This window comes from Narcine bancroftii, chromosome 1 (genome assembly GCF_036971445.1).
Source record: "Narcine bancroftii isolate sNarBan1 chromosome 1, sNarBan1.hap1, whole genome shotgun sequence".
Taxonomy (NCBI): Eukaryota; Metazoa; Chordata; class Chondrichthyes; order Torpediniformes; family Narcinidae; genus Narcine; species Narcine bancroftii.
In genome coordinates this window covers 415,619,653-415,645,449 of record NC_091469.1, presented here as the reverse complement: position 1 = coordinate 415,645,449, position 25,797 = coordinate 415,619,653, and the positions used below count along the sequence as shown (strand labels likewise).

Genomic DNA, 25,797 nt, shown 5'->3' with positions numbered 1-25,797 from the left:
ATATAATGGGGCCCATGTACTGAAATCATAAAATATTTTAATGAGAGAAGTATGGAAGAAACCAACTAAACTTGATTGCTTCACAGGGAAGGGGGCCCATAAACTTTGAGCAGAGTCCTCAGTGGACCATAGCCAAAAATGTTTGAGAATGGTTGATCTAAAAGATTTAAAATTATCAAAGTGTATCATTTAAGTGGGTGTTCATTTTTGTTAAAGAGACACTTACTCAGATATAATGGTCTTTTGATAAATATGGATCTACTCCTTCTGACTTCTGCATGTTAATTTGTTCCAGCATTTGTCTTGCTCTTGACCATTTCAGTCATTAGTTTTATTCCAGGCATTAGAACTAGAAACAGTATTTATCATCCTAATTTATTACTGAAATGACTGCACTCTTTCTTTATTTTCAGTTTACGTGAAAGTTTCTCTTTCTTTGTCCATTCCCTTTAATATCCAGTAGCTCACTGTAGTGTCTCCCACAGTGAATTTTGAAAGGTGAAAATCTGTGCAGAGGCCTGTAGAATTTCTCAAATTGCAACCATTAAAAAGTTGGAAGGCTTCCAATTCCTTGCCATTTCATTTTTATAATCTTCCTTAGAATTTTTTCAAAATTTGATTGAGTTGGACATTTCTTTCAATCTGGAGATGATGTAGGAAATTTCCGGTGTCTCAAATAATTTAGAGCATAAATTGAGCACTCTCATCTGAAAGAAACTTTTTTGGAATTTTATCCAAGAAATATCCTTGCCATTTCTTTGGCAATATTTGGATGCATGAAATCAGATGCATACGACACCTGTAAACGGTTATCATGGGCAGAGGTATATTAATGTAAACCTACAATTTATTTGTAACTAATTGTGGTATCTTTTCAATACAGAGAATGGGTAGACCAAGTTCCACCTGCTAATTTTCTCCACGTTTTAATTTGTCTGAGGTTGTTAATGAGAGATCCATTTTACCAGGTTTGTAAATAAGCAATGTATTGTTAACTTTTGCTAAATTGAGTGCCTCATAGATGATTAAATATTTTCCAGGATCCGTTGCCATTATAAACCATAGAATTTTCAGCACTTCAGAGTATCATGTTGTGCAACCTATATAAACTTACTCCATGATCAATCTAACCTTCCCATCCCTCACAGTTGTGAACCCTCCATTTCTCTTTCATTTTGTGTCTATCCAAGAGTCTTACATTGGCCTATTGAATTAATTTCCACATCACCCCGGAAGTATATTTCAGGGGTCCCACACTGTGTGCACGTTGATTGCCTAAACTTTCTTCCACTCACCTTAAATAGATGTCCTCCACTATTTACTGCGCTGACAAAGAGGTGGTGGCTGTCCACTCCATCTATGCCTTTCGAATCTTGTACAGCTCCATTAAGTTTAATGTGTTCTATCTGCCCTCTTTCTGGCATCAATAATTTTACTGACCAATTAATGGTATAGTGTTACGTCAACCATTGTCTGCTTGCTTTTGTTTAAAAACATTTATTTTTGATAGATTTACTCTTACTGATTTTCATTTTTTTATTAATATTTAAAATTGGTTAAATTAAGACCCCTGATTTTCTTTGCTTTTAAATTAATAGAAGGGAATCAGGACAGATTCCTTTATGAATCAAATATAACTTGAGGCAAGCTTGGATAAATTTCCTGAGGTAAAATGAGACCCAAGATGAATTGACTTAACTAATGCTGAGCCATCATATTTTACAAACATGTCAATTGAGCTTTTATAAACATTTTCAAACTATGACCCATTCACAATTTTTCTTTTTTTTTAATGCCATCCCTCAGCATCAAAGATGACTTGCTTTTACTGTGGTTTTTGGGTTTTAATATAAATTATGAGTCAGTTGGAACTGTACTCTTCCACATAAGGAGTTCAAGGTGCCTGGAGGCCAAATTGTTCTTAGTTTGTAGGTGATCCTCTCCTTGTATTGCTTACATTGGCTTTCTTTGTGCTGTCATTACATGAATTTGAGGTTCTCAATATTGTTCCACATGCTCCCTGTCCACTTTAAGTAGTCATAGGGTAGAAATTCGCAAGAATATTAAATTTCTTCAAGGAGGCTTGGATAGATCCTTCATTCTTTAACCCAATCCACTTTGTAATAATTTACCATGACAAAGTTTGGAATAGTGTAGTTTAACTTTCTTGCAGATGACTATATGGTATTGCTGAGGTCCTCATCTTTGTCCAGCCGATGATAAGATTGTGGATTTGTGATTGAAACTGTATACTGCTGAGATTTAGGAGTTCACTGGGAATAAATCCATCTGCTGGGAAGGCCTCGTTATTTTCAATTTGGATTTGAACCACGTGTCAGCAGTGATTGTTAGAGGAGGCATTCATATGAGCAATAGGGTCATGGTTGATGAATCATTGACAACCTCCCTGTCCCTGATGAATTCACCCCATTCTTGTCTCTCATTTAGGGTGGCCACATATCTAATTTTAGGCCGGACAGACTAGTTTTTGAGTAATCTGTCCAGTGCCACCATTAGCTGGATGTTAATTTGTCCTCCATTTGGCAGTGTAGGGGCAGAAAGGGGGCACTACCATGTTAAATGCAGAGTCCTGGAGACAGTAGGCCATGTGTGGCCATGTTTCTTGTGCTAGTGCCAGCTGGCATGTGCACAATGGATTGGAGCACTGAGGCCACTAGTGTCACTTCCATTGGATGGAAGTGACACGAGTGACGCTAATGGCCCCGGAGCTACAATTCATGGCGCATACGGCAGCTGGCACTAGCACATGTGTGAAGGTTAAAAAAAAAAGAAATGACCACACACAGCCTATGGACCCCTGAATTTCCCCTTTCTTTCCCCACCCCCCCACACCCCTGCTGAGATGGCTCTTAGAATGTTAAAGAATCTATGTGTGTCATGGCTCTCTATGAGTGTCTTAACTTTCTGTGCCATCACAGGTCATGAGTCTTCTGCTGGACCTATGACTCTGGTGCCTGCAGAGGAGATTCTTATCCATTTGAAAGGTAGAATGCCTGATTTGAGAATGCACTATTTTAAATTTAGACATGTCTACAACATGATAACAGGCCCTTTCAGCCACGAGCCTGTACTGCCCAATGACACCCAAATGACCGCAATCCCAGTATGTTTTTTTTTGAAGAGTGGGAGAAAACTGGAGCCATGGGGAAAACCCATGTAAACACAGGGAGAATGTACAAACTTCTTACAGACAGCGTGGGATTCAAACCCCAGTCCTGATCTCTGTTGTTGCAACAGTGTTGCGTTAACCGTTACGCCAACCATGCCACCCTACATTTGCAGTTAATTAGCTTTATGATCTGGTCATTCTCATAAACCTGACTTATTTGTTCTTGGTTTAAAAGCTTCTAGTTGCTTTGCAGATACTGATTATGACAAACTTCAAGATGGACCCACATGATTCTTAACAATACCACCATTTTGGTGCAATCTACAAACATGTTAGTCTTGTTACTACTTTCAAATGCTAATTGTTATTGTATGTAACTAAATAATAAGGGCTCCAGTGCCAACTCTTCTGGTACACAAAATAATTTTCCACTATCATTTCCAAACACCAAGCCAATTTTGGATCCATTTTGTCAACTTGTCATGGATCCCTTGGATTCCAACTGTTGGGACCAGGTTTGCAAAACCTTGTATATTTTAAGAAGATTGCCTCTCATTCTTCTAAACACCAAAGAGGTAAGGCCCACTCACTACCTTTCTTGTAGGACAATCCCTTCATACATACGATTATGCCAGTGAACCTTCTATGAATCATCTCAAGTGATGATGGTTAAATATGAGAACCAAATCTGGTCACAGTATTCTTCACGTGATCTCCAATTACATAAGATTTCAGTGTCAATATCAGTTTAATGTCATATACATAAGTACACTGTACAGATGCACTGGAATTCTTACTTGCTGCAATCAAAGATGTACATTAAATTAGCACAATATGCCAAGAGAAAAAAAGTTAAGAAATATTAAAGGATAGATAATTATTCACAGGTGCAGTTAACAAGAAAAAAAAGGGATATTTAGTCATGCAGACAAATCTTTTGGTGATCCTGGACTAGTTGATGGTTAGGGTTAAGGTAGCACAGAGTTGGTTCAAGAGCCTGTGAATAAAATCTATTCTTGAACCTGGACATGCTCAACTTCAGGCTCCTTATCATTTGCCTGAAGAGAGCAGTGAGAAGAGATTATGATGGGTGTTCTTTATGATATTGTGGTGATTTTGTACCTATTGCAGGGGACGATCTTGGTACCTGCAGGAAGACCACTTAAGGGCTAACTCCACCTTAATCAGCCAACTTGAATAGACCACCTAAGGGGCTGATTCCACCTGGCCGGCTGTCAATCAACCGACCTGAATAAACCATCTAAGGGGCTGGCCGACTGTCAATCGGTCGACCTGAATAAACCCGAGCTGGCCCCTCCTGAGCCAGTCACATGGGAAACCACCAAGGCTTGAACTGGTGCTCAGACTTTTACTGGAATAAAGCCTGTTGTAAAGTCTTTTGAGTTTTGTGCTTGCTTGCTACCTCAGCGCACCACAGATATTGGCTGCCCTCTTGAGGCAGCATCTCACATAGATGTTTGAAATGGATGGGAGGTCAGTGCCCATGAGGGACTTGGCTAAGTTTGTCACTTTCTGCACTCTTGTGTATTCCTAGGCACCTGAATTTCCACACCAGGATGTGATGCAACCATTAGCATACTTTCCACAGTACACCTCTAGAATTTTGGTTTTCATGACATGCTCAGTCTCAATGACAAGTCTCCTCAGACTTGGAAAGTAGAGTCTCCTCAGACTAGGAACACAGTGGCATTAGTGTGCCTTCTTCATAGATGTATCGATGTGCTTGCTGAACAAGAGGTTCTCTAATATGTGGACTTCCAGAAATGTGAAGCTGTCCCATCAATGAAAACATGTGTGTGGTCCCTTGGCCACTCCTCCTTAAAGTGTACAATAAGCTTCTTTATCTTGCTGCCATTGAGAGCAAAGTTGTTATTTCTGACACCACACAACCAAGTTCTCAATTTCCATCTTGCATTCTGCATCATTGGCCAACAACATTAGTGATATAAGTGAATTTATAGATTGTGTTGGAGTTGAACTTTGCTGCACAATCAAGAGCGTACAAAGCACACAATCTTGAGGTGCCCCTGAGTTGGTGGCCAGCAAAGAGAAGACTGTTGCCCACCTGCACTGATTGGGTTCTGGCAATGAGATCAAGAATCCAGTAGGAAAGAGGTGAACAGAGTCCCAGGTCCCTGCAGGGATCCCAGATATCTGCTGGGACCAACACCTTTAAATGTCTTCCTTGCCTAAGACCACATTTGCACAGCACCTGAACTAAGTGCATGCCCAGGCATGCTTGAACTAATTAAAACTGCTTGCTTTGTGGGCACTGTAGTAATAGACTTAAAATATGACAGAAAATCACAAACATATGTTATATCTAAAAAATGGTGCATGATAGGAAAATGTTAAGGTGATTTTCATGATCAGTGCCCCACAGTTAGTGTAGCGGTTAGCGCAGCTCTGTTACAGTGCCAGCGATTGGAACTTGGGTTTGAATCCCATGTTCTCCCTGTGTCTGCATGTGTTTACTCTGGCTGCTCTGGGTTGCTCCCCCCTGTTCAAAATGTTCCAGGGTTGTAGATCAATTGGGTGTGGTTGGGCAGCATGAGCTTTATATCTAAAACAAAATGCATAAAATACACCCAAAAATATTTAAGGAGCAAAATCTTCATTGTCCTGTGTTATTAGTTTCTCTGGTTTGTTCATGTTAAACATCAAGCTGTAGTCAATGAACAAACCTGACATATATGTTCTTGTGGTCCAAAGTGGAGGACCAGCAAGAAAACACCCACTGTTAACTTATTGTGATGATATATAAATTGAAATGGGTCCAGGTCCTTCCTGAGACAGGAATTAATATGTTCCATTACCAACCTCTCAAAGCAGTTCATCACAGTAGACGTCAGTGGAGTCGGTGGGCAGGTCACTTTGCTCTCTTGGGCATAGGCACGATGGATGTCCTTTTGTAACATTTAGGGATCTCAAGCCAAAGCAAAGACACATTGAAAATGTCTGCAAAGACTAGCCAGTTATAAAGTTAATTGTGTTCTCCAACCATCTTGATATAAAGTTCAACATTCCATTATGCCTCCCAACTATCTGCTTCATTTGTGTAGTGGCTTTCTTTGTCTCCTTCCATTTTAAGGTGCAAATATTTTTAAGAGAAGGCATTTAAATTGACCATTACTTTCCAATGCAATTATAAAAATTAGCTGCTGGGGGAACTTAGCAAGTCAGACAACATCTGTGGATGCAAAGGGAAAGGAAACGTTTCAGGCTGAGACCCTGCATGATTGTAATCTTCATCAACCCGCAGCTGATTTATTGACCATTAATCACCTTACCAATTTAGTTTTATTGAATTGGCAGTATATTTACAAATGAGGACATCCTTAAACATTGTGTTACCTTGCAAACCTTTACATTTTGTTATATTTCTTTCAGAAATTTTTCATTGAACTTGGAGGGGTCAAGAGCTTAGCACAGGTATATGTTCACATTGAATATCATTTCATTTTAAATTTATTCGTGGATTGGTGTTTTTAAAAATATTTTAAATCATTTCAATCTCCTTTGATTTTTATGCAGTACATGGAAACTATGACACAAGGCTATCTTGCATGTGGGGTTCAACAGAATGTCATTGACAGATTAGTCACTGTGACAAGTAAGTTCTATTTAACTGCACGTAAATGAGAGAAAATCAAAGGGCTTAATTAGTCAATATGTGTGTGTATTTTTTTTTGTTCTTCCATTCTGATAATTAGGGTTGATGAAGTCTAAGAAAAGAATCCTTAAAATTTTCAGTAAAAAGTGGAGAATTCTCTAAATTTTATGACTACTCGTCATTCACCAAACATAATACAAACACATGAACTGGGCATTCATCACACTATTTATGGAACTTTGCTGTACATAAACTGGCTGCTGCATTTCCTTGCATAAAGCAATGACTACAGTTCAAGATTATATGTTGGTTGTGCGCCTGTTGCCTTTCTGATGCATCATCTATGAGGAAAATTTATATCTTTAAGCACTTAATTCGCTTTGCACCATATCCTCTGGTTTTCTGTCTTTTCTATTACTTGCCTCTTTGCAGATATTTTGTGCCTTCCTCTACTTATTTTTCTGCAAGTCTTATTTATAAATAGTGTATGGTTAGTCCTGTTATCTGTCACAAATATAAATTATAAATGGCTATATAGATTATTTACGTAGGTTTAGTATATGCGTAAAAATTTGCATTGTATTTTTGTTGGTACAAGAAATTTAGATGTTTAACGAATGCTGTATTAGGATGAAGAATTAGCATATGAACTACATGGTCCACCTTGTAAGAGAAATGAGTGAAGGTAGTTTTCACTAGTTTACTTTCCAAATTAAATGCAGTAGGAGAATTGAGGAAAACCATCATTGTGTTCATTTTAAGGTATTTCAAAAACATTTTATGCAATTGCCAACCTGGTGTATAACAAATGTTTGTCAACACATAACATTTAAATAATTTTGAATTCTTCCTATTTTTTTTCCAGTTATTATTACATTTTGGATTTGTTATCTGTGCATTTGTATGCAACCACCTGACTTTCTTATTCTTCATTACTGACAAAAATATCGCATCAAACTTAATCTATTTGTTTTTATTATTATAATATTGTAGAGAATAATCATATCATTATTTTAATGTTTGCTGGTTTTGGCATTTTTGAAGTGATATCAAATTTGACTTGTGTTTCAGACATTTTTCAAAAACTGGCAACTGTTGTGGAACAAAGAGAGCAGATAATTTCATGTGGAGCATACAAGGTATCAGATATCCATCCATAGTTCCTGCAAATTTAACTCAATAATTAATTGGCATAAAAAACAATCATAACAACCTGTCATGAATGCAACACTAAAATGTACCTTGATGAAGGGCTCAGCCCCAAAATATTTGTAATGCTTTAATGTTGTTACTTATAAGTACTAACAAAGGTACAATGGAAAATTCATCAAACAATGGTAAATTCAAAATAATAGTTTTATATAATCATAATATTTTTTACTTAACTCTAAATTTAACCCCAATGTAAGTGTGTGTGTGTGTATGTGTGGTGTGAGTGTGAGAGTGTGTGTGTGTGAGAGTGTGTGTGTGTGTGGGGTGTGTGTGCGTATGGTGTGTGTGAGTGTGAGAGTGTGTGTGGTGTGTGAGTGTGAGAGTATGTGTGTGTGGTGTGTGTGCATGTGGTTGTGTGTGAGTGTGTGAGTGTGAGAGTGTGTGTGGTGTGTGCGTGTGGTGTGAGTGTGAGAGTGTGTGTGGGTGTTTGTGTGAGAGTGTGTGTGGTGTGTGTGTGGTGTGTGTGAGTGTGAGAGTGTGTGTGAGTGTGTGGGTGTGTGAGTGTGAGTGTGTGTGGTGTGTGTGTGTGTGAGTGTGAGGGTGTGTGATGTGTGTGTGAGTGTGAGAATGTGTGTGTGGGGTGTGTGTGGGGTGTGTGTGTGGGTGTGTGAGTGTGTGTGGGGTGTGGGATGTGTGGGTGTGGGATGTGTGTGTGTGGGGTGTGTGTGTGGGGTTTGTGTGTGTGGGGTTTGTGTGTGTGGGGTTTGTGTGGGTGGGTGTGTGGGGTTTGTGTGGGTGGGTGTGTGGGTGTGGGTGGGTGTGTGTGTGGGTGTGTGTGTGTGGGGTGTGTGTGAGTGTGTGTGAGTGTGTGTGGTGTGTGTGAGTGTGTGTGTGGGGGATGTGTGTGTGTGGGGTGTGTGTGTGGGGTGTGTGTGTGGGGTGTGTGTGTGGGGTGTGTGTGTGGGGTGTGTGTATGGGGTGTGTGTGTGGGGTGAGTGTGAGTGTGTGGGTGTGTGAGTGTGAGGGTGTGTGGGTGTGTGTGAGTGAGGGTGTGTGGTGTGTGTGTGAGTGTGAGAATGTGTGTGTGGGGTGTGTGTGTGGGTGTGTGAGTGTGTGTGTGGGGTGTGGGATGTGTGTGTGTGGGGTGTGTGTGTGGGGTGTGTGTGTGGGGTGTGTGTGTGGGGTGTGTGTGTGGGGTTTGTGTGGGTGGGTGTGTGGGGTTTGTGTGGGTGGGTGTGTGGGTGTGGGTGGGTGTGTGTGTGGGTGTGTGTGTGTGGGGTGTGTGTGAGTGTGTGTGGTGTGTGTGAGTGTGTGTGTGTGTGTGTGTGTGTGTGTGTGTGTGGGTGTGCATGGGTGGGTGTGTGTAAGTGTGTGTGTGTGTGTGTTTTAAAGTCCAAAACCATGATAGTTTAAACTTGATTCCGGAAAAAGTCACTTTTAAAAGTCAAGTTTGAAACATCTTGTTGACTCCAAGATCCTTTTAAACCGCAGTTCAGAAGTCATTATGAAACAATTATAAACATTATATTTTCAGATCTCTTTCAACTCCCGATTCTCTTGATGAGCTGTCTTTCATAGAGATTTTCTTCAAAAAAGAGTGACCATTTTCTGGCCACAAATGAGAAGTGGTCTTAATTATTTAATAGCCTCTTATGTTGTATTCCCTCTGAATAGGATAATACAAGTCCAGTCTTTCCAGGAAGTCAAGTTTTTGTCTTCTTCAGTTTTTTCGTTTTATTTGAATATTTTATTTAAATTTTTTACAGACTCAAAGTAATTTCAATAATCAATACAATCTTTTTCAACATTCATAGAATGTACAGGGTTTGTGTTTTGTCATTTCTACCCCTGCCCTCAAAAACATAGCCATACCGATTATACATTATACAAATACAAGTGGGGTTCAGAGCTCCCACAAAAACCTAAAAAAGAACATCCTAATTAACTAAATAACTCAAGTAAGGAACTAAAAAAACTAAAAGAAAAACCAAACTAAAATAAAACAAACAAAAAAAGTCTTCAGTTTTCTTCTTAAGAATCACAGAGTTTCCTTCCATGATGAGATTGCACTCTTTATTTTCAAAAGAGCAATCAGAAAGTGGTTTCCCTTTTGAAATCCCTTTTATTCCCTTTTATTAGGAGTAATGCATAACAGCACCTATTCTGGTTATTGTAATTCAAAATTCCAACTTCTGTGTGTGTTACAGGGTATTGATTTCACAATTGATCCAAAAATGTCTGAATATGGTAATATATTTCTCCAAATCATGTGATATTTACATCTTCAGTGGAGTCAGACTTAATTCTTGCAAACCATGTGCTAGAATTCTTCACAGTTTTAGTTTAATTTCTGTAAAACTTCTTTCTTTTTCCAAAGCCACTCTATAATCTATCAATACCTCTGACCTCATCAGTGGATTTAAGAACCACACCTGGTATTTGAGTTTCAATTAAGAACACTTCTGTTCCATTATGGCTCTGCTTTCCAGACGCCTTGACTCTGAGAATGAACTCTCTGTGAGCACAATGGTTTTCTGTAAATGTGCTGTGACCTGTGTAACCCTGTACCAGCCCACAATTAACTAACTAAAAATACATAATTTAAATATTAAATTAAAATATACAATATTTTAATTTTATAATTTATTTTACAGACATTTTTATATGACATATCACTTAACATTTTAACATAAATATTAATATTAACACGGATTCATTATACTTCCTATAGTTGCTGTGTGATCTGCTGAGTTTCACCAGCACTTTTGTGTATTGTGTATTGTACTGTAATCAGAGCATATGAAGATTTTCCTGTTAAACTAAAATGTACATTTTCCCTAATCTGATTACTCTAGAATAGTTTATATTACAAAAGAGAATGTTTTTATTTTGCTGTTTTTTCTAAATTAATCAATTTAATAATATCATGTTTCAGATTTTAAATGTTCTTATAAAATGCAGACATACGTATCTCAATGACTCACTGAGAGCAAAGCCTTCCATAAGAATCTAAATGAAATAAGTTTTTGAATTTTATTTATTCTTCAAAATCATGGCTCATGTGCTTGGAAATGTGAACTTCTGTTCCTCTATCTTCTTTCCCCTTCATTGTTTTAACAGTTACTATCCTCTTCCCATTCTGATCCAGACAAATCACAAGCAGTTTCAAATATTGCTCCAGATAGGAGCAGATATGCAAATGTGCACTGTCCATTTCAGGGCAGAGGTTGAAATTGTTGAGCTTTCCATTGGATGTACCAAATAACACATCTTTGTGTTAACTGCAACTTGCATTAGTAATTTCCCAGCTATACAATTTGTGGACAGAGCACTCTTCCAACAAATGGGCCTTGCCCCAAATAAGATACAAATGGGATGCAAAGTCACCTTATAGTGCTTTATTACAGGTGCCTAATTTTTTATCCGGGATTGTCAGGACGAGACACCTGCCGTTGGTTGGAATCTTCTGGATTTCGGAATCATTTTAAAATAGCAGTCCCTTTAAGCAAATACGATGTTTCAAAATTGCACAAAACAGGGGGTGCAAGGTGTTAAATTAATTTAGATAAATAAAGACCATAATATCAGTAGCATTTTTTTTAATTTTAAAGTAAAACGTAAAAATAAAACTTGCTCTGACCTCTGTCCCCATCATTCCCTGTCCCTGTCATTCCCCATCTCCACTGTCTTTTACTTTCGGTGGAAAGGTGACTCTCAGCCCTGAGTACCCAGTGGGAGAGAAGCAGGCGGCGGCTGGTGCCTGGCTCAATAGGGGAGCAATGGGCGTCTTCCTTACCCATAATCCCCCACGCAGCTGGAACTGCTCTGACACTGGCCATTGCTCCCAAATTGAATCATCGCCAGCCACCGCCATGAGTGACCTCTGGGCTCAGTAGCACTCACCCCTGCAGGTGCCTTTGGATTTAGATGGGGAAGTGCGTTGTTCGTTAGATGGGGCAGGTGACCAACGGACGGATGGCCGGATGGGGGGGAAACTGATGAACTGCGGGGGGAGCAACTGACAGATGTGGGGGGGGGGGTGTGACCGATGGTGGGTGGTAGGAGCGAGGCGGTTGGGCATTTTCATTACCAAAACAAAAGCCGAGTTTTAGAGGTTGCCAGTGTTCGGAATCCCAGATAAAAGGTTAGGCATTTGTACTTCTTGATGTTTCCCATGTTCCTTTTTTTGTGGGAGATTGACAGCAGCTAAATCTTCCAGCTTGAAAAGTTATATATAGTAGAATCCCCATGATCCAACACCTAAGAGGATTGCAAATGCCTAACTAATACAACGCCATTAAGAGTACTCTGCTTAAAAGACAAAGACAGTGCAAAATGTAATTAAAAAAAAATCAGTATTGTAATCTTTAATTATGTAAAGTTTACTTTAATCAAGCAATTCCCATAACTTACAAAATTTAAATTTGAACCCCACTCGGTCGTGCTGTGATAGTGTTGCACTAGCCACTACACTAACCGTGCCACTGTCATAATTAACTCCTGCCAATTTTCAACTTGCTAATTTTTTTACCTATCTTATATGCTAACGTATAGGACTATTCTAGAAACTTTAAAATGTTGCTTCAAAATCAGGTCTAAAATCCAAACCGTGACAACGAAGTCTTAACACTCTGCCATCTTCTCCCTCCATGTCCTATCCCTATCTGCTGGCTTTGACTTCAGTGTCTCAGTCAGGCCTTTGGCACTCCTTCCTCACACTGACAATCCAACTCACCTCCACTCAAGTGGCCCAGTCAGGCCCTTGGCATACCTTCCTCGTACTGACTACCTGACTCACCTCCACCAAGTGTCCCAGTGACGCCCTTAATGCACCTTTCTCATGCTGATAACCTGACTCCCCTCCACACAAGTATCCCAGTCAAGTCCTCAGCACACATTTCTAACTCTGATAACCTGACTCCTCTCCATGCAAGTATCCCAAATAGACCCTTGGCACTCCTTCCTCATGCTGACAACCCAGCTCCCCTCCATGCAAGTGGTGACAGTGTAAAGAATGTGCACCCATTGAGGGCATTGTTCGTTCAGCTGGGCAAATCTGTGCATGTTCAATGAAGTTGCAGCATTCCCTCACAGGGTCCATCTGCCCAGTCTTGTTTATCTGAATTTTATTTATTTATGTATTTCCTCAATTTTATTTTTTGGCAGTTGTTTGAGTTTCCAATTGATTTAATTCCAGATAATGGGGATTCTGCCGTAACTAAAATTAGTTTTCATCAGTTAAGACGTTCTGGTCAAATAGAGAGAAAATGGAAAACAGCATCTAGCTTGAAACCATTGTAACATTTAAGTGACAATTAGACAGGCACGTAAGGAATGGAGGAATATAGATCATGTGGAGACAGATGGGATTGGCATTCTGCTTGGCACAGGCAGCATGACCTAAAAGTCTGATTGCTCTTCTGCATTTTCAATGTTCTGCAGGAATTAATTGCCCAAATCAGTTTGTCCTTAAGAAATTGTGTACATTTTACTGGGAAAAACTGAAGTCTTTGAGATTTAAAAACTAATTTTCCAATTAAAGCAAAAAAAGTAAGTTGTGATAATTCAACAAGTTTTCGAGATATTGATGGAACTTTTTTTTTTCCTGAGCCAAAATGATTGATCAATGTTTGAAAAAAAAAATCAGAATTCATATCTATGGTCTGAAACTGTGGGAAAAGGCTGCATAGTCTGCATATGGCAATAGATACTGGGACTAGAGATTAAATTGTGAAACATGAAACAAAATAAAATTCAGTTAATATTTCAAGAAAAAAGGAACAAAATGATATGCACTAAGAAATTTTTATTTGAGATATTTTCTTTAGACCCTCGTTAAGCTACTAGCAGCAAAGGACAGTAATGTATTACTGGGTGCTCTTCTTGCTCTCATCAGTGTAGCTGAAAGGTATGTTAATTAATTATTTTTAAAAAAAAGCACTACATATTTTGTTCAGTTACAAATCAATAACATTTACCATTTTTTAAAGTCCTGAGTGCAGAGTGAAGATAGGGGAACTTACAATTGTAGAAAAATTGTTAGCAATTTTACAAGAATATGACTTGCTATCCAAAAGGTAAGTTTTTAACCTTATTCAAACTTAATAATGTCATTCATTAGAAGCAGTTCTATTCTGAGGTGTCTCATTAATTAAATATATGGCAAAACTTTGTTTGCATTTCTAATCTTGGTTTCGTGAAGGGTACTTGGATGTTAACTCATTTTCTCTATGCACAGAAGAGCAAACATTTAATATACTTTTATAACATATAATTACAGATAATATATTGTTTATAATATTTATACTGTTATAACATTGAATGTGTTATATGTACATCTTAACATCAATTGAAAATTGTAATTTGTAAAAAAAAAGGTTGAAACTGTCCTAAACGTTCTGTAATCTTTTTCATGATTTGATGGGTATATATATCAAAATGTGCTTTCTTCAAAGTGTAATTTTTCAACATTTGTGTTGTGCATGGAGTGTGATTTTTGTTTTTAGCTAATGAGAAGGCCCTTTTGATTATTCTAAACAAAAATTTGGGATAGTGTCAGAAATAATGGAGATTTTGGGTTCAGTCCTGACATGATAATGATTGAATGCTTTAATAAAATAAAATAGCAGCACTACTGGAACTGCTGCAACAGCAGCACTGCCAATGGTGTGGGCCCGCAGAGAGTGGGGAGAGGAAACAACAGTTCTCCTCCGCAGGATTCTGTTGCCCAGTACAACTACCGATGGCTTTGTACAGGCTTTAAGCAGCCTGTTAAAGGAGCTGACAGTGGCTAATCTTAAAATCCTACGACCTCTGGGTCTGGGCCAAAGATAGTGGCGCTGTGTTTGGTAACAGACTTGAGAGGTTATAGACTCTGGGAAAGTAATGGACTGGTGTAGGGCATAAGAAAATGGGAAGACCATCTCCCATTTTTGAAGGAGAAGCAGAGGAGGTAACCCTACAGGATGATGACCATGTCAGCAGACTAGCATGGGGCTCTGCAGCTGAAGAACACACAGGCTGCTGGCGACTGCAGTCAAAGGACTCACATCAGGTTGTGGACTGCTGGAGACTGGTTGAAAGGGTACTGGGTAATCGGAACCTGGATGCGAGAGGGTGCCTAGGGCACTGAAGGCTTCCTGATCATGTCAGAGGGGTGTATCTGGAGCTCGGGTTGCCAGTTCCTTGAACTGAAGACTGTAGCTGAGTGAGTGCAGGAGGCAAATCTATGGATGTTCAGTAACTCTAGAGGGGACTTTCTTTTGCTTCTCTTTCTCTGATTATAAGGGATACTGGGCAATTTCTGCTGATGGCAAATCTTTCTCTGAATTACAGCAGACTAAAGTCAATTTTGTGTAATATTACACTTGTTTTATTACATGACAAAAAAGGATTCTTGGTATTTGCAGAATGGCTGCTGAGCTACTTCGTCTACTCTGTGCAGACGCTCAAGTGAGGGAACAGGTTAAGATCTATGAAGGAGTTCCAATTATGCTCAGTCTTTTGCATTCTGATCACGTCAAATTGCTATGGAGTGTTGTTTGGATTCTGGTTCAGCTCTGTGAGGATCCAGATACCAACATTGAGATTCGTTTGTGGGGTGGCATCCAGCATCTCCTGTACATTCTTCAAGGGTGAGTTTAAAATATTGTAAACCATGATGTAATTTGTTTCTTTATTATATCTTGGACAATAACTCCTAAACCTACAGGAAATATTTGTGTAGGATATAATATAGGAATGTGTCACCTTTATTTTGGTTGTAGTTGAAAAGAACAGTACAGTATTGTAAATTCTGTGAAATAAAATATCGTGCATGCAAAATACTTAAGGATGACATTAGATTTTATTATAAATGAGTGAAGATATTTATAAAATGAGTGCAATTCAAACTTTTTTTAAAAATTACCATTTGAACTTGATAGTACATTTCCTGACTGAAGATACAATATTGTAATGTTAGATTCATTCAGGGAATTCAAAGAGTTCAGTTTTGAAATAAATTACTTTTATCTTGCAAAAGTTATTGCTGGAACATTTTGTCAATTTTTGGAATGATATGAATGTACAACATACTGCCAGTTAATTAAAATGAATGTGACGGCTTTCAAGATTATCTTGAACTTGAAAGCTCCCATTCAAATGAGGGTAAAACACACCAGGTGCCAATTTGATTTTGACATATTCCCATTGAAATGACATTAGTGTTGATCAACAAAAAGGTTGGCATAGATATAGTGTATTATAGGGCCCATTTCTGTGGTTGTATATCTTCTTAACTATAGGTAAACAAAATAATGGCTGTATTAACATGCAGAGAAATAAACTACTATTGCTAAATGAGAAATTATCTGATTTTCATTAATAGTATTAATTCATTAACCCCGTGTACTATGTAAATAATTTTTCTCAATTCAAAATCTTTAGTTCTGTTCTGTTAAATTGCTCATTTCTCCAGAGTCGACCATCATATCTAAAGAGGCAAATTTTGCATCTATAAAATATTTCTTGTAATAATGATGAGACAGTGATTTGGGAAGATTTTGCATTGAGTCAGCCAATCTAGTAGAAACAAATTATTGCAGGAACAAGTGAAAGCAACTCCACTGTCATGCAATTATTTCTTGATCTCCTGCCTGTTAGGTCTGCTTTGTTCATGAATGAGCGAGTCAGACACCAGACTGAGTCAAAATCAAGGTTCTTTGTTCTTTATTACTGGATTGTAACACTTGCAACTAACAGTGTTAGTTGGAGAAGGCGCATTCTGCCGTTATCAGCAAGTGGTGTTTTTTTTATACCTCAGGATACGTACTTAGTAAATTATCATACCATTACATTGTCCAATGAATAAACTGTTGCTATCCTTCTCTGTTAGTCTGCTGCACATCATTCTTGTTAGTGCAAAGCTTATCTTGAGTGTACAAGGTCACATCTGCATTCTGTTACTCCTTAGTACTGGGTGACTCCTTCTCCGGTCCCATCTCATGATGTTTTTACCTTACATGCCTTATGATGATATCCCTGCCCCGAGCACATCTGAAAGTACTAAGTCAGTCTATTGAGTAGAATCTTTTGCCTCTGCAACATCATCTAAGGACATTTAAAAGCTACATTTTATTTTGTTGTGTAGTTTAATATGTTTTAACTTTTAAATTTGAATATATGTGTAAAATTATGATTGTATTACATTTTGGCCATAGTCAATATATCAGAATTTCAGAAAATGAAACCAGTTTGGAGCAGGTTAATATGTGTAAAGAAAATAATAAAATGTTTGCATGTTGCTGGTGAATATGTAGTATGAAATTAAATGCTTGCCATCTGTTGGATTAATTCATTTTTTTGGGTCTTTTTCACAGAAAGCTATTTGTTTGGCCCTATCATGATTGGGAAAGTAATATTTGGTAACGGTGGGCAATGCGAAATATAGAGTTACGTTAAGGAGTCATTGAGTTGTACAGCATAAAAACAGGCCCTTCAGTCTACTGCATTTATGTCAACTATCATGCCTATCTTTACTCACATCACTTGCCTGAAAATAATTTCATATCCATTAATACCTGTCAGATAGGTGGCTTTAATTTAATAATGAGACTGATGGAACAATTTCCATCAGATTGTATTGGAGTTCTTTCATGCTGAATTTGGAAATGTGTTTCTTTGTGTCTGCCTCAGAGACAGAAATTTTGTATCTGATCGTTCTTCAATTGGAAGTTTGTCTAGTGCTAATGCTTCAGGGAGAATTCAGTACATTCAATTGTCTGAAAAGCTGAGTAATCAAGAAATTCAAGAAAATACACTCTTACTGCAAGAAGGTATGACATTTTTCTTGGAAGTGTGGTTGTAGTGCAAGGATTAGATGATTTTTTGGGGTATATTCTTTGATAAGTGAAAATAAACCAATTGGAGCGACTTCATCACCAACATCGAAGTACTTGAGATGGCAGAGGCCGACAGCATCGAACTGCGCTGGGTAGGTCACGTCTCCAGAATGGAGGATCATCGCCTTCCCAAGATCGTGTTATATGGCGAGCTCTCCACTGGCCACCGAGACAGAGGTGCACCAAAGAAGAGGTACAAGGACTGCCTAAAGAAATCTCTTGGTGCCTGCCCCATTGACCACCGCCAGTGGGGTGATCTCGCCTCAAACCGTGCATCTTGGCGCCTCACAGTTCGGCGGGCAGCAACTCCTTTGAAGAAGACTGCAGAGCCCACCTCACTGACAAAAGACAAAGGAGGAAAAACCCAACACCCAACCCCAACCCACCAATTTTCCCTTGCAACCGCTGCAACCGTGTCTGCCTGTCCCGCATCGGACTTGTCAGCCACAAACGAGCCTGCAGCTGACGTGGACATTACCCCTCCATAAATCTTTGTTCGCGAAGCCAAGCCAAAGAAGAATGTTACAGGTAGAATCATATTGTTTATGTTATTGAAAAGAAATTAACATTGACATTTAATGGAGCATGAGATACATGCTGGCATTCCAACCAAGCCAACAATCTCATTCATACCTTTTTTTTGGATAGCATCTATGAAATGTCAAAGATTATTATTGAAAATTCTCCAAAATTTCAACATGTAAAGATACTTCAATAATGACATAAATGGTTATTTATTTGTTGATTTTGTAAGATCTGTGTTAAATTACTAATGAATTATAGTTTAACCTTCAGGAATTGAAAGCATTACTATAATCCAAGGTATGAATGTTAACCAAAAATGAATGAATCTGTAATATGGTCAAGAGTTGTAAGCAATATTTACTTGTTACTTTCTAAATAATAAATAGCAGGCTGAAAAGTACCCTGTGCTAAATTGTTATGGAATGCCTTTCTATGCTAAAATTGTGCTATCTTTACAGAACAATATATTAATTATTGATTATTCTGTCATTTCAGCATGCTGTGCTGCTCTTACCGAGCTGGTGCTTAATGATACAAATGCTCAACAGGTTGTACAGGTTAGTCTATTCAGAGATAAAGCCAATTGTTTGTTGGAATTTATGAACTTTTGTTCTCAGAATTTTCAATATATTGCCATTGATACACTTGTCCTTGATTTGCAAAGCATTTCTCATACTAACAGAGACTACTCCAACTTTAGCCATAGTGCCATTCATACTTTCTTATATATATTTGTTGAGATTACAGAACTATACAATTTTCAGGATTCATCACAATTTATTTTGCACAACCTTCAAAACGGTTCAAAAAATTCTCAGGATTACATCAACTCTAGGAAATCATACAAGCTGATACTGAGCTGCATGCATTTAATAGAGGTGAAAGAGGTAAGAGGTATTGACCACCAATACTCCAACGTTGATGATGCAAACAACATTTTACAATGCAGACAAAATAAATGTTAGTCTCCAAAATGTTATCCCTAGTCAATACTTTGATATATGAAGGTCAGTATGCCAGAAGCTCCCTTTTCAACCCTATCAATCCGTGACGCCACTTTTAGGGAATTTTTTATCTGTATTTCCAGATGCCTCTGTTCTACTGCCATCCTCAGTGCTCTACCATTTACTGTGTGTGTCCTACCTTGGTTTGTCCTTTCAAAATGCAACACCTCACACTTGTCTGCATAAAATTCCATCTGCCATTTTTCAGAGGGGCATCTTCCTATTCTTTTAGTGTCAAAAATAACGTCAAAAATAACCCTACTCTAAAGTTTTAAAAAATAAAGATTTACAAGCATTTGTGCAAAAAAAACGTATCACAGTTAAAAATAGCTGATCCCTTCTCTTTTTTAAGAAACAACCTCCTGGCATCTTCCCTATTAGACCTTCCCAGAATCTTTTTAAAAAGTCACCTCTCATACTTCTATCTGGTGAGTAGGACCAAATTAATGGGGTCTGTTTATATGGAACAACTCCATCATCTCAGAGATCAATCTAGTAACTCTCTGGTTCACTGATTCACAACTCAAGATGAACCACTTATTGAGATGAAAATCAAAACGTCATACATTTCTCCAATTCTATACAATCTCAGATGGAATTTCTTACTTTGCAGTGTAATTCTTTGCAATAAATAAAATTTATTTTTCTAGTTGTTGACACTGCAGTTCTATTTCTTTTTATATGAATCAACAGACTAATCTATCTGCAATAATTAGCAGTTTATCACGAATTAAAAGTACCCTTTCCAACCACTTATGCTTGCTCTGCTCTCATTTGTCAGAAATCTTAAATCCACATTAGCATATTATCTTCTACACCACAAGATATGATTAATTTTACAATAATCATTGTAGCAAAATGAACATGGTATGATTAAAAAAGGAAAAGGTAATAGATGTATTCGCACTTGTAAAAAATAGACAAATCCCCAAGGCCTGATGAGATTTATACCAATGAAGGAAGGAGTCTGTTGGGCCCTTGGCAGAGATTTTCATATTTTCACTGGCCACCAGACGACAGCTGGACAACAGTAAGCCAGTGATAAGAGCCATGTGAGTTTAATGTTAGCTGGTATTGGAATAAAACTTAAAGGATAATATTCTGCTGCAGATGGAAAAAACAGGGTTCAGTGAAATATGTTTAGCATGATGGTATTGGGAGATCTGTCTCACTAATTTTTCAAAGAGAAAACAAAATGCATTGATGATGCTGGTTCGGTTGGTTTAGGGTTCATGGTTTTTAGGAAAACCTTTGACAAATTCGTAAAAGATTAGAGCACATGGAATCCAGGACAATTTGGATCCATACTTGCCTGACTTGGTAATAAGAGACAGAGGGTGATGGTGGGTAGCTGTTTTTGTGATTGGAAGCCTGTGAGGTAGAGGATTCATACACATCACAGGTAATCCAAGGGTGTGTCAGCTCCCTTCCTATTGGCTATATTCATAAACAATTGCATCACAATGGAAGAGGTGTTATTAATAGATTTTCAGATGACACACAGATAGTTAATACTGAGCATATTCACAGGCTACGTGATAATATTGTTCACTTGGTACTAAGTTATTTCCTTCAGGCACTCAAATAAATAGGTCAAATGTGATTTTTCCTATCACAAAAAGCAACATTGACTTTGCCTTGTGCCTTATAACCTTGAAATTTTATAAATGCCTTATATAACATCTTTAGTCACTTCTATGACTACCCCTTTTTCAGTTGTTAAGCTAATTGTTCAATAGTTTCCTGCTTTCAATGTTCAAATCATACAGCATGTTAATAGGCCATTTCAGCCCACATATCCTTGCCGCCCTATTACACCTAATTGACCTACAGCCCCAGTACGTTTTAAATGGTGTGAGGAAACCAGAGTCCCCAGGGAAAACCCAGGCAGATACAGTGAGAACATAGAAACTCTTTACAGATAGCGTGAGATTTGAACCCCGTCCTGATTGCTGGTGCTGTAACAGCATTGCGCTAACCACTACGCTAATCATAAATGAAGAGTGTATTTCAGCCAATATTTTATTATACAAAAGTAAATGAGTTAACAAGTTATGAGGAGGATTAGAGTCTTCAGAGAGATATACAGTAGATTGGTTACGTCAGTAATTCTCAACCTTTTTCTTTTCACTCACATTTCTTTCTTTGGCTTGGCTTCACGGACGAAGATTTATGGAGGGGTACGTCCACGTCTGCTGCAGGCTCGTTGGTGACTGACAAGTCCGATGCGGGACAGGCAGGCATGGTTGCAGCAGTTGGAAGGGAAAATTGGTTGGTTGGGGTTGGGTGTTGGGTTTTCCTCCTTTGTCTTTTGTCAGTGAGGTGGGCTCTGCAGTCTTCTTCAAAGGAGGTTGCTTCCCGCCGAACTGTGAGGTGCCAAAATGCATAGTTGCAGGCGATATCAGCCCACTGGCGGTGGTCAATGTGGCAGGGACCAAGAGATTTCTTTAAGCAGTCCTTGTACCTCTTCTTTGGTGCACCTCTGTCTCGGTGGCCAGTGGAGAGCTCGCCATATAACACGATCTTGGGAAGGCAATGGTCCTCCATTCTGGAGATGTGACCCACCCAGCGCAGTTGGGTCTTCAGCAGCATGGATTCGATGCTTGCGGACTCTGGCAGCTCGAGTACTTCGATGTTGGTGATGAAGTCATTCCAATGAATGTTGAGGATGGAGCGGAGATAGCGCTGATGGAAGCGTTCTAGGAGCTTCCATCACTCACATACCACTTTAAGCATTCTCTATGTCATCGGTGCTCTGTGTTAGTAAGGGATTGCTTAACGTGGTATGTGGGTGGAGAGAAAAAGTTTGTAAACCACTGTTTTAATCATACCTAATTGACTCATTATGTTCATAGTTTTGTAACTCCAAAGGAAATGGGCAATGACAATTTTTCTCAAGCAAAATATTTCAGTAACAATTGGATCTAGAGCAGTGGTTCTCAACATTTTTCTTTCCACTCACATACCATATTAACTAATCCCTATGCCATCGGTGCTCTGTAAAGGGACTGCTTAAGTTGGTAATTCGTATACAATGAGAAATTATCCACACAGGAAGATAGGATACAAAAACAAACTATTAAATAGAGTAAAACTATAAAATGTGGTTTGAAGTTCTGTGAGGTTCTTGTGCACAAAATACAAACGTATTGTTTAAAGACGGATGGACTTGCACTATAGTAGTCCAGAAAAGTTAATTCCAGTGATAAAGGGATTGATGTATGCAGACAAGTTGAACAGGATGGGCCATCAGAGTTCAGAAGAATGAGCAGGAAGGTAATTGAAACATGTAAAAAACTGCAGGTGGGGGGGAGATGGTTGACAGGATGGATATTGAAATGATGTTTCTCTTAGGAGGGATATCTAGAACCATAAAACCAGAGAACATTGCAGCATAGAAACAGGCCTTTTGGCCTTTCTAGTCTGTGCTGAACTATTATTCTGCCTCGTCCCACTAACCTGCACCTAGTCCAAGCCCTCCAAACCCCTCCCATTCATGTACTTGTCCAAATTACAATTGAGCTTGCATTCACCACGTCAGCAACTCGTTCTACACTCCCACCACTCTGTGGAATAAGTTTCCCTTAATGTTCCCCCTAAACCTTTCCCCTTTCATCCTTGACCCATGTCCTCTGGTTTGTTTCTCACCTACCCTCAGTGCAAAATGCCTACATTTACTCTGTCTGTACCCCTCCTAATTTTAAATACCTCAATAAAATCTCCCCTCATTCTTCTCCATGGAAAAAAAAGTCCTAACCTGTTTAACTATTCCCTATTCAGTTCTTGAATTCCGGGCAACATCCTAGTAAATCTTTTGGGAGGATTTAAACCTAATATTTAAAAAAAAGACCCAAAAATCTTCCTGTTAAACAACATAAAAGATAAAGAATTAGGTCTAAAATGAGACAGGGTTCAAAAAGGATTTATTGTGATTGCAGCAGCAAAAAAGTGTATAATGATAACTTGGAAAATGGAAGCAACCTTAAAAATACAACAATGGTACAAAGAAATGAACAAGTGTATTCCATTAGAAAAAGTTACCTACAATCTAAAAGACAAATATGGTCTATTTGAACAAATGTGGGAGCCGTATATAGAGTTATTAGAAACCGCCAATTTCAGACCTCCATCTCTTGAAGAGATAAGTTACAAATATGAAAATAATTAAATATGAAATATTGGACGACAAGATTTATTTTTCTTCTCCTTTGTGTTCTATTGTTTATTTATTTCTTCCTTTTCTTTCATTTCCTGCATTAAGTTGTGGGAGGGAGAGGGAAAATGAAAATGTCATTGTGTATATTTTAATACTGAATATTTGTATATATTGTTACTGGCATAATTCACGGTGAAATACTAAATAAAAAATTATTTTAAAAAAAGAAAATGGAGACCGTGTGATGTGGCTGCAAATGAGGAATGGGCAGTTGTTTCTAATGTCTACTGGAATGAAATGTTAAATTTGGGACATAGTACACATTTAGGTGTGAAGAAGACCATAAATAAAATTTTGAAACAAATTTTCTGGCCTGGTTTGATAAGGGATGTTGTAAATTTTTGTCAGACATGCCATGTTTGTCAGGTTGTGGGGAAACCTGACCAGAGTCCACTGGTAGCTCCTTTGCACCCTATTCCTGTGGTTGGGGAACCTTTCACTAGAGTTATCCTGGATTGTGTTCATCCCCTGCCTAAAACTAAAGCTGGAAATCAGCGTTAAGATTTCCAGAGGTTATACCATTGAGGAATATCAAAGCAAAAACAGTGGTAAAAGTTTTGCAAAAATTTTTCACAATTTTTGGGTTACTTAAAGAGATCCAAAATGATCAAGGAAGTAATTTCATGTCTGGATTGTTTCAGCAGTTGGTGACTGAGGTAGGAATTAAACAGATCACTTCATCTGCATCCCATCCTGAAACTCAGGGAGTTTTGGAAAGATTTCATTCTACTCAAAAATATGATGAGGATTTATTGTTTGGAGAATGGAAAAGATTGGGATGAGGGTATTCATTTATTGTTATTTGCAGTGAGAGAGTCTGTACAGGAATGATTAGGTTTTAGCCCTTTTGAAATTACATTTGGCATTAAATGAGAGTGGGTTCATGAGGATGTACAATTGAATTTGCTGGATTATGTTTCTAAAAAAGTTTGGATAGAGAATTTTAAAATGGCTCTGGGAAAAATAAAGCGATTGTTTGCCAGAAAGTCTCAAGTTAGGAATTTTAAGTCAGGAAGTAAAATGTTAATTTTGTTTCCAATACATGACAAACCTCTTAGAGCAAGATTTTCTGGACTGTATGAAATTAAATCAAAACTAAATGATATTGACTATTTGATAAACACTCCAGACCATAGGTATAAAACTCAGGTTTGTCATATCAATATGTTGAAGCCTTACTCTGAGAAAAATAGTCATGCAGAACAGGTTGAATCAGAGGTGTTGGCTTTTGACAGGGTTGAGGAAGTTATGGATTATAAGATTGTGGAAGCAACATCTTGTGAGGGTTACCATAAAGAAACCCTGTGCATCTGTCAAATCAACAGCTTTGGAAAACCTAGATGAAAAGTTATGTCATATTATGCCACAGAACAAAGGCAGTTGAAACATTTGTTTTTGAAATATGCAGATTTGTTTCCTGATGTTCCAAACAGGACGTCTGTGTTTTTTCATGATGTGGATGTAGGAGAACCAAATCCTATAAAACAACACCCCTATCGAATAAACATTTGGAAAAAGTAAAATAATGGATAAGGAGGTAGAATATATGTTGGAGAATGATATTATTAGACCTTCAAATTCGAATTTAAAATTCAAATTCAAAGTTGGTAATTACTTTAGCTATGGACGAATTTTTACCCTAGGATAAAAATTCCTTTGCAGGGGGAGTGTGATGCAATGGGTTAATTAAATATATACTTATAAAAGGGATTAGAATTGGATTAGCTGTTGGGTTGCATGCATTTCACAGACACAGCCTTGTAACGTCCGAGGGCAGGTGCAAACAGAAGGTTCTGGGCTTTAGCAACATGTGCAAGCACATCCCAGAAACAAACATTTGTAGAAAATTGAGGCCATGCGTTTTTTTTTGTAAAGCCTGGAAATTGCAACATTTGCAAACTGAAACCAAAAAAAATGCCTGGAACATCAGGAGAGGAGGAATCAGCAGGAGGCAGTCTGAGAAAAGGCTGGACAGAAAAGGAGTCTGCTGAAAAGGCTTCCTTTTTCAAGACTGGGCGGAGTTCTGATATGGTAGCCTGAGTGTACTCTCTGTGGAAATCAGGAGTGGTGGCTAGTCTTCCCGGTGTGGCAAAGAGGGGAAGAACTCTGAGAAGAACCTGGGAAGAAGACCCATTTCTTCTGAAAGATACTCCTGTTTGGGGTGTCCAACAAGCAACAACCATCTATCTCTCTGTAACCCTCCACAACTTTCCTGCCTGGTAATTCTAAGTAAAGCACTTAAGTTTGTTTGAATG

General features: G+C 38.3%; 1 protein-coding gene across 7 annotated transcripts in view; it reads left to right on the top strand.

Moving 5' to 3' along the window:
* nek10 (NIMA-related kinase 10) overlaps positions 1–25,797 on the top strand; it is a 231,817-nt gene that overhangs the window by 64,533 nt on the left and 141,487 nt on the right. For 6 of the 7 annotated variants that reach the window (XM_069914019.1, XM_069914023.1, XM_069914020.1 and 3 more), the window contains exons 5-13: positions 884–968; positions 6,542–6,583; positions 6,686–6,764; positions 7,836–7,903; positions 13,745–13,824; positions 13,907–13,993; positions 15,326–15,550; positions 17,592–17,731; positions 18,818–18,879. In XM_069914019.1, the coding sequence (XP_069770120.1) occupies positions 884–968; positions 6,542–6,583; positions 6,686–6,764; positions 7,836–7,903; positions 13,745–13,824; positions 13,907–13,993; positions 15,326–15,550; positions 17,592–17,731; positions 18,818–18,879 (868 nt within the window). Of the gene's footprint in view, positions 1–883; positions 969–2,968; positions 3,006–6,541; positions 6,584–6,685; positions 6,765–7,835; positions 7,904–13,744; positions 13,825–13,906; positions 13,994–15,325; positions 15,551–17,591; positions 17,732–18,817; positions 18,880–25,797 lie in introns of those variants that run through there. The other variant, XM_069914024.1, reaches the window with a different exon arrangement.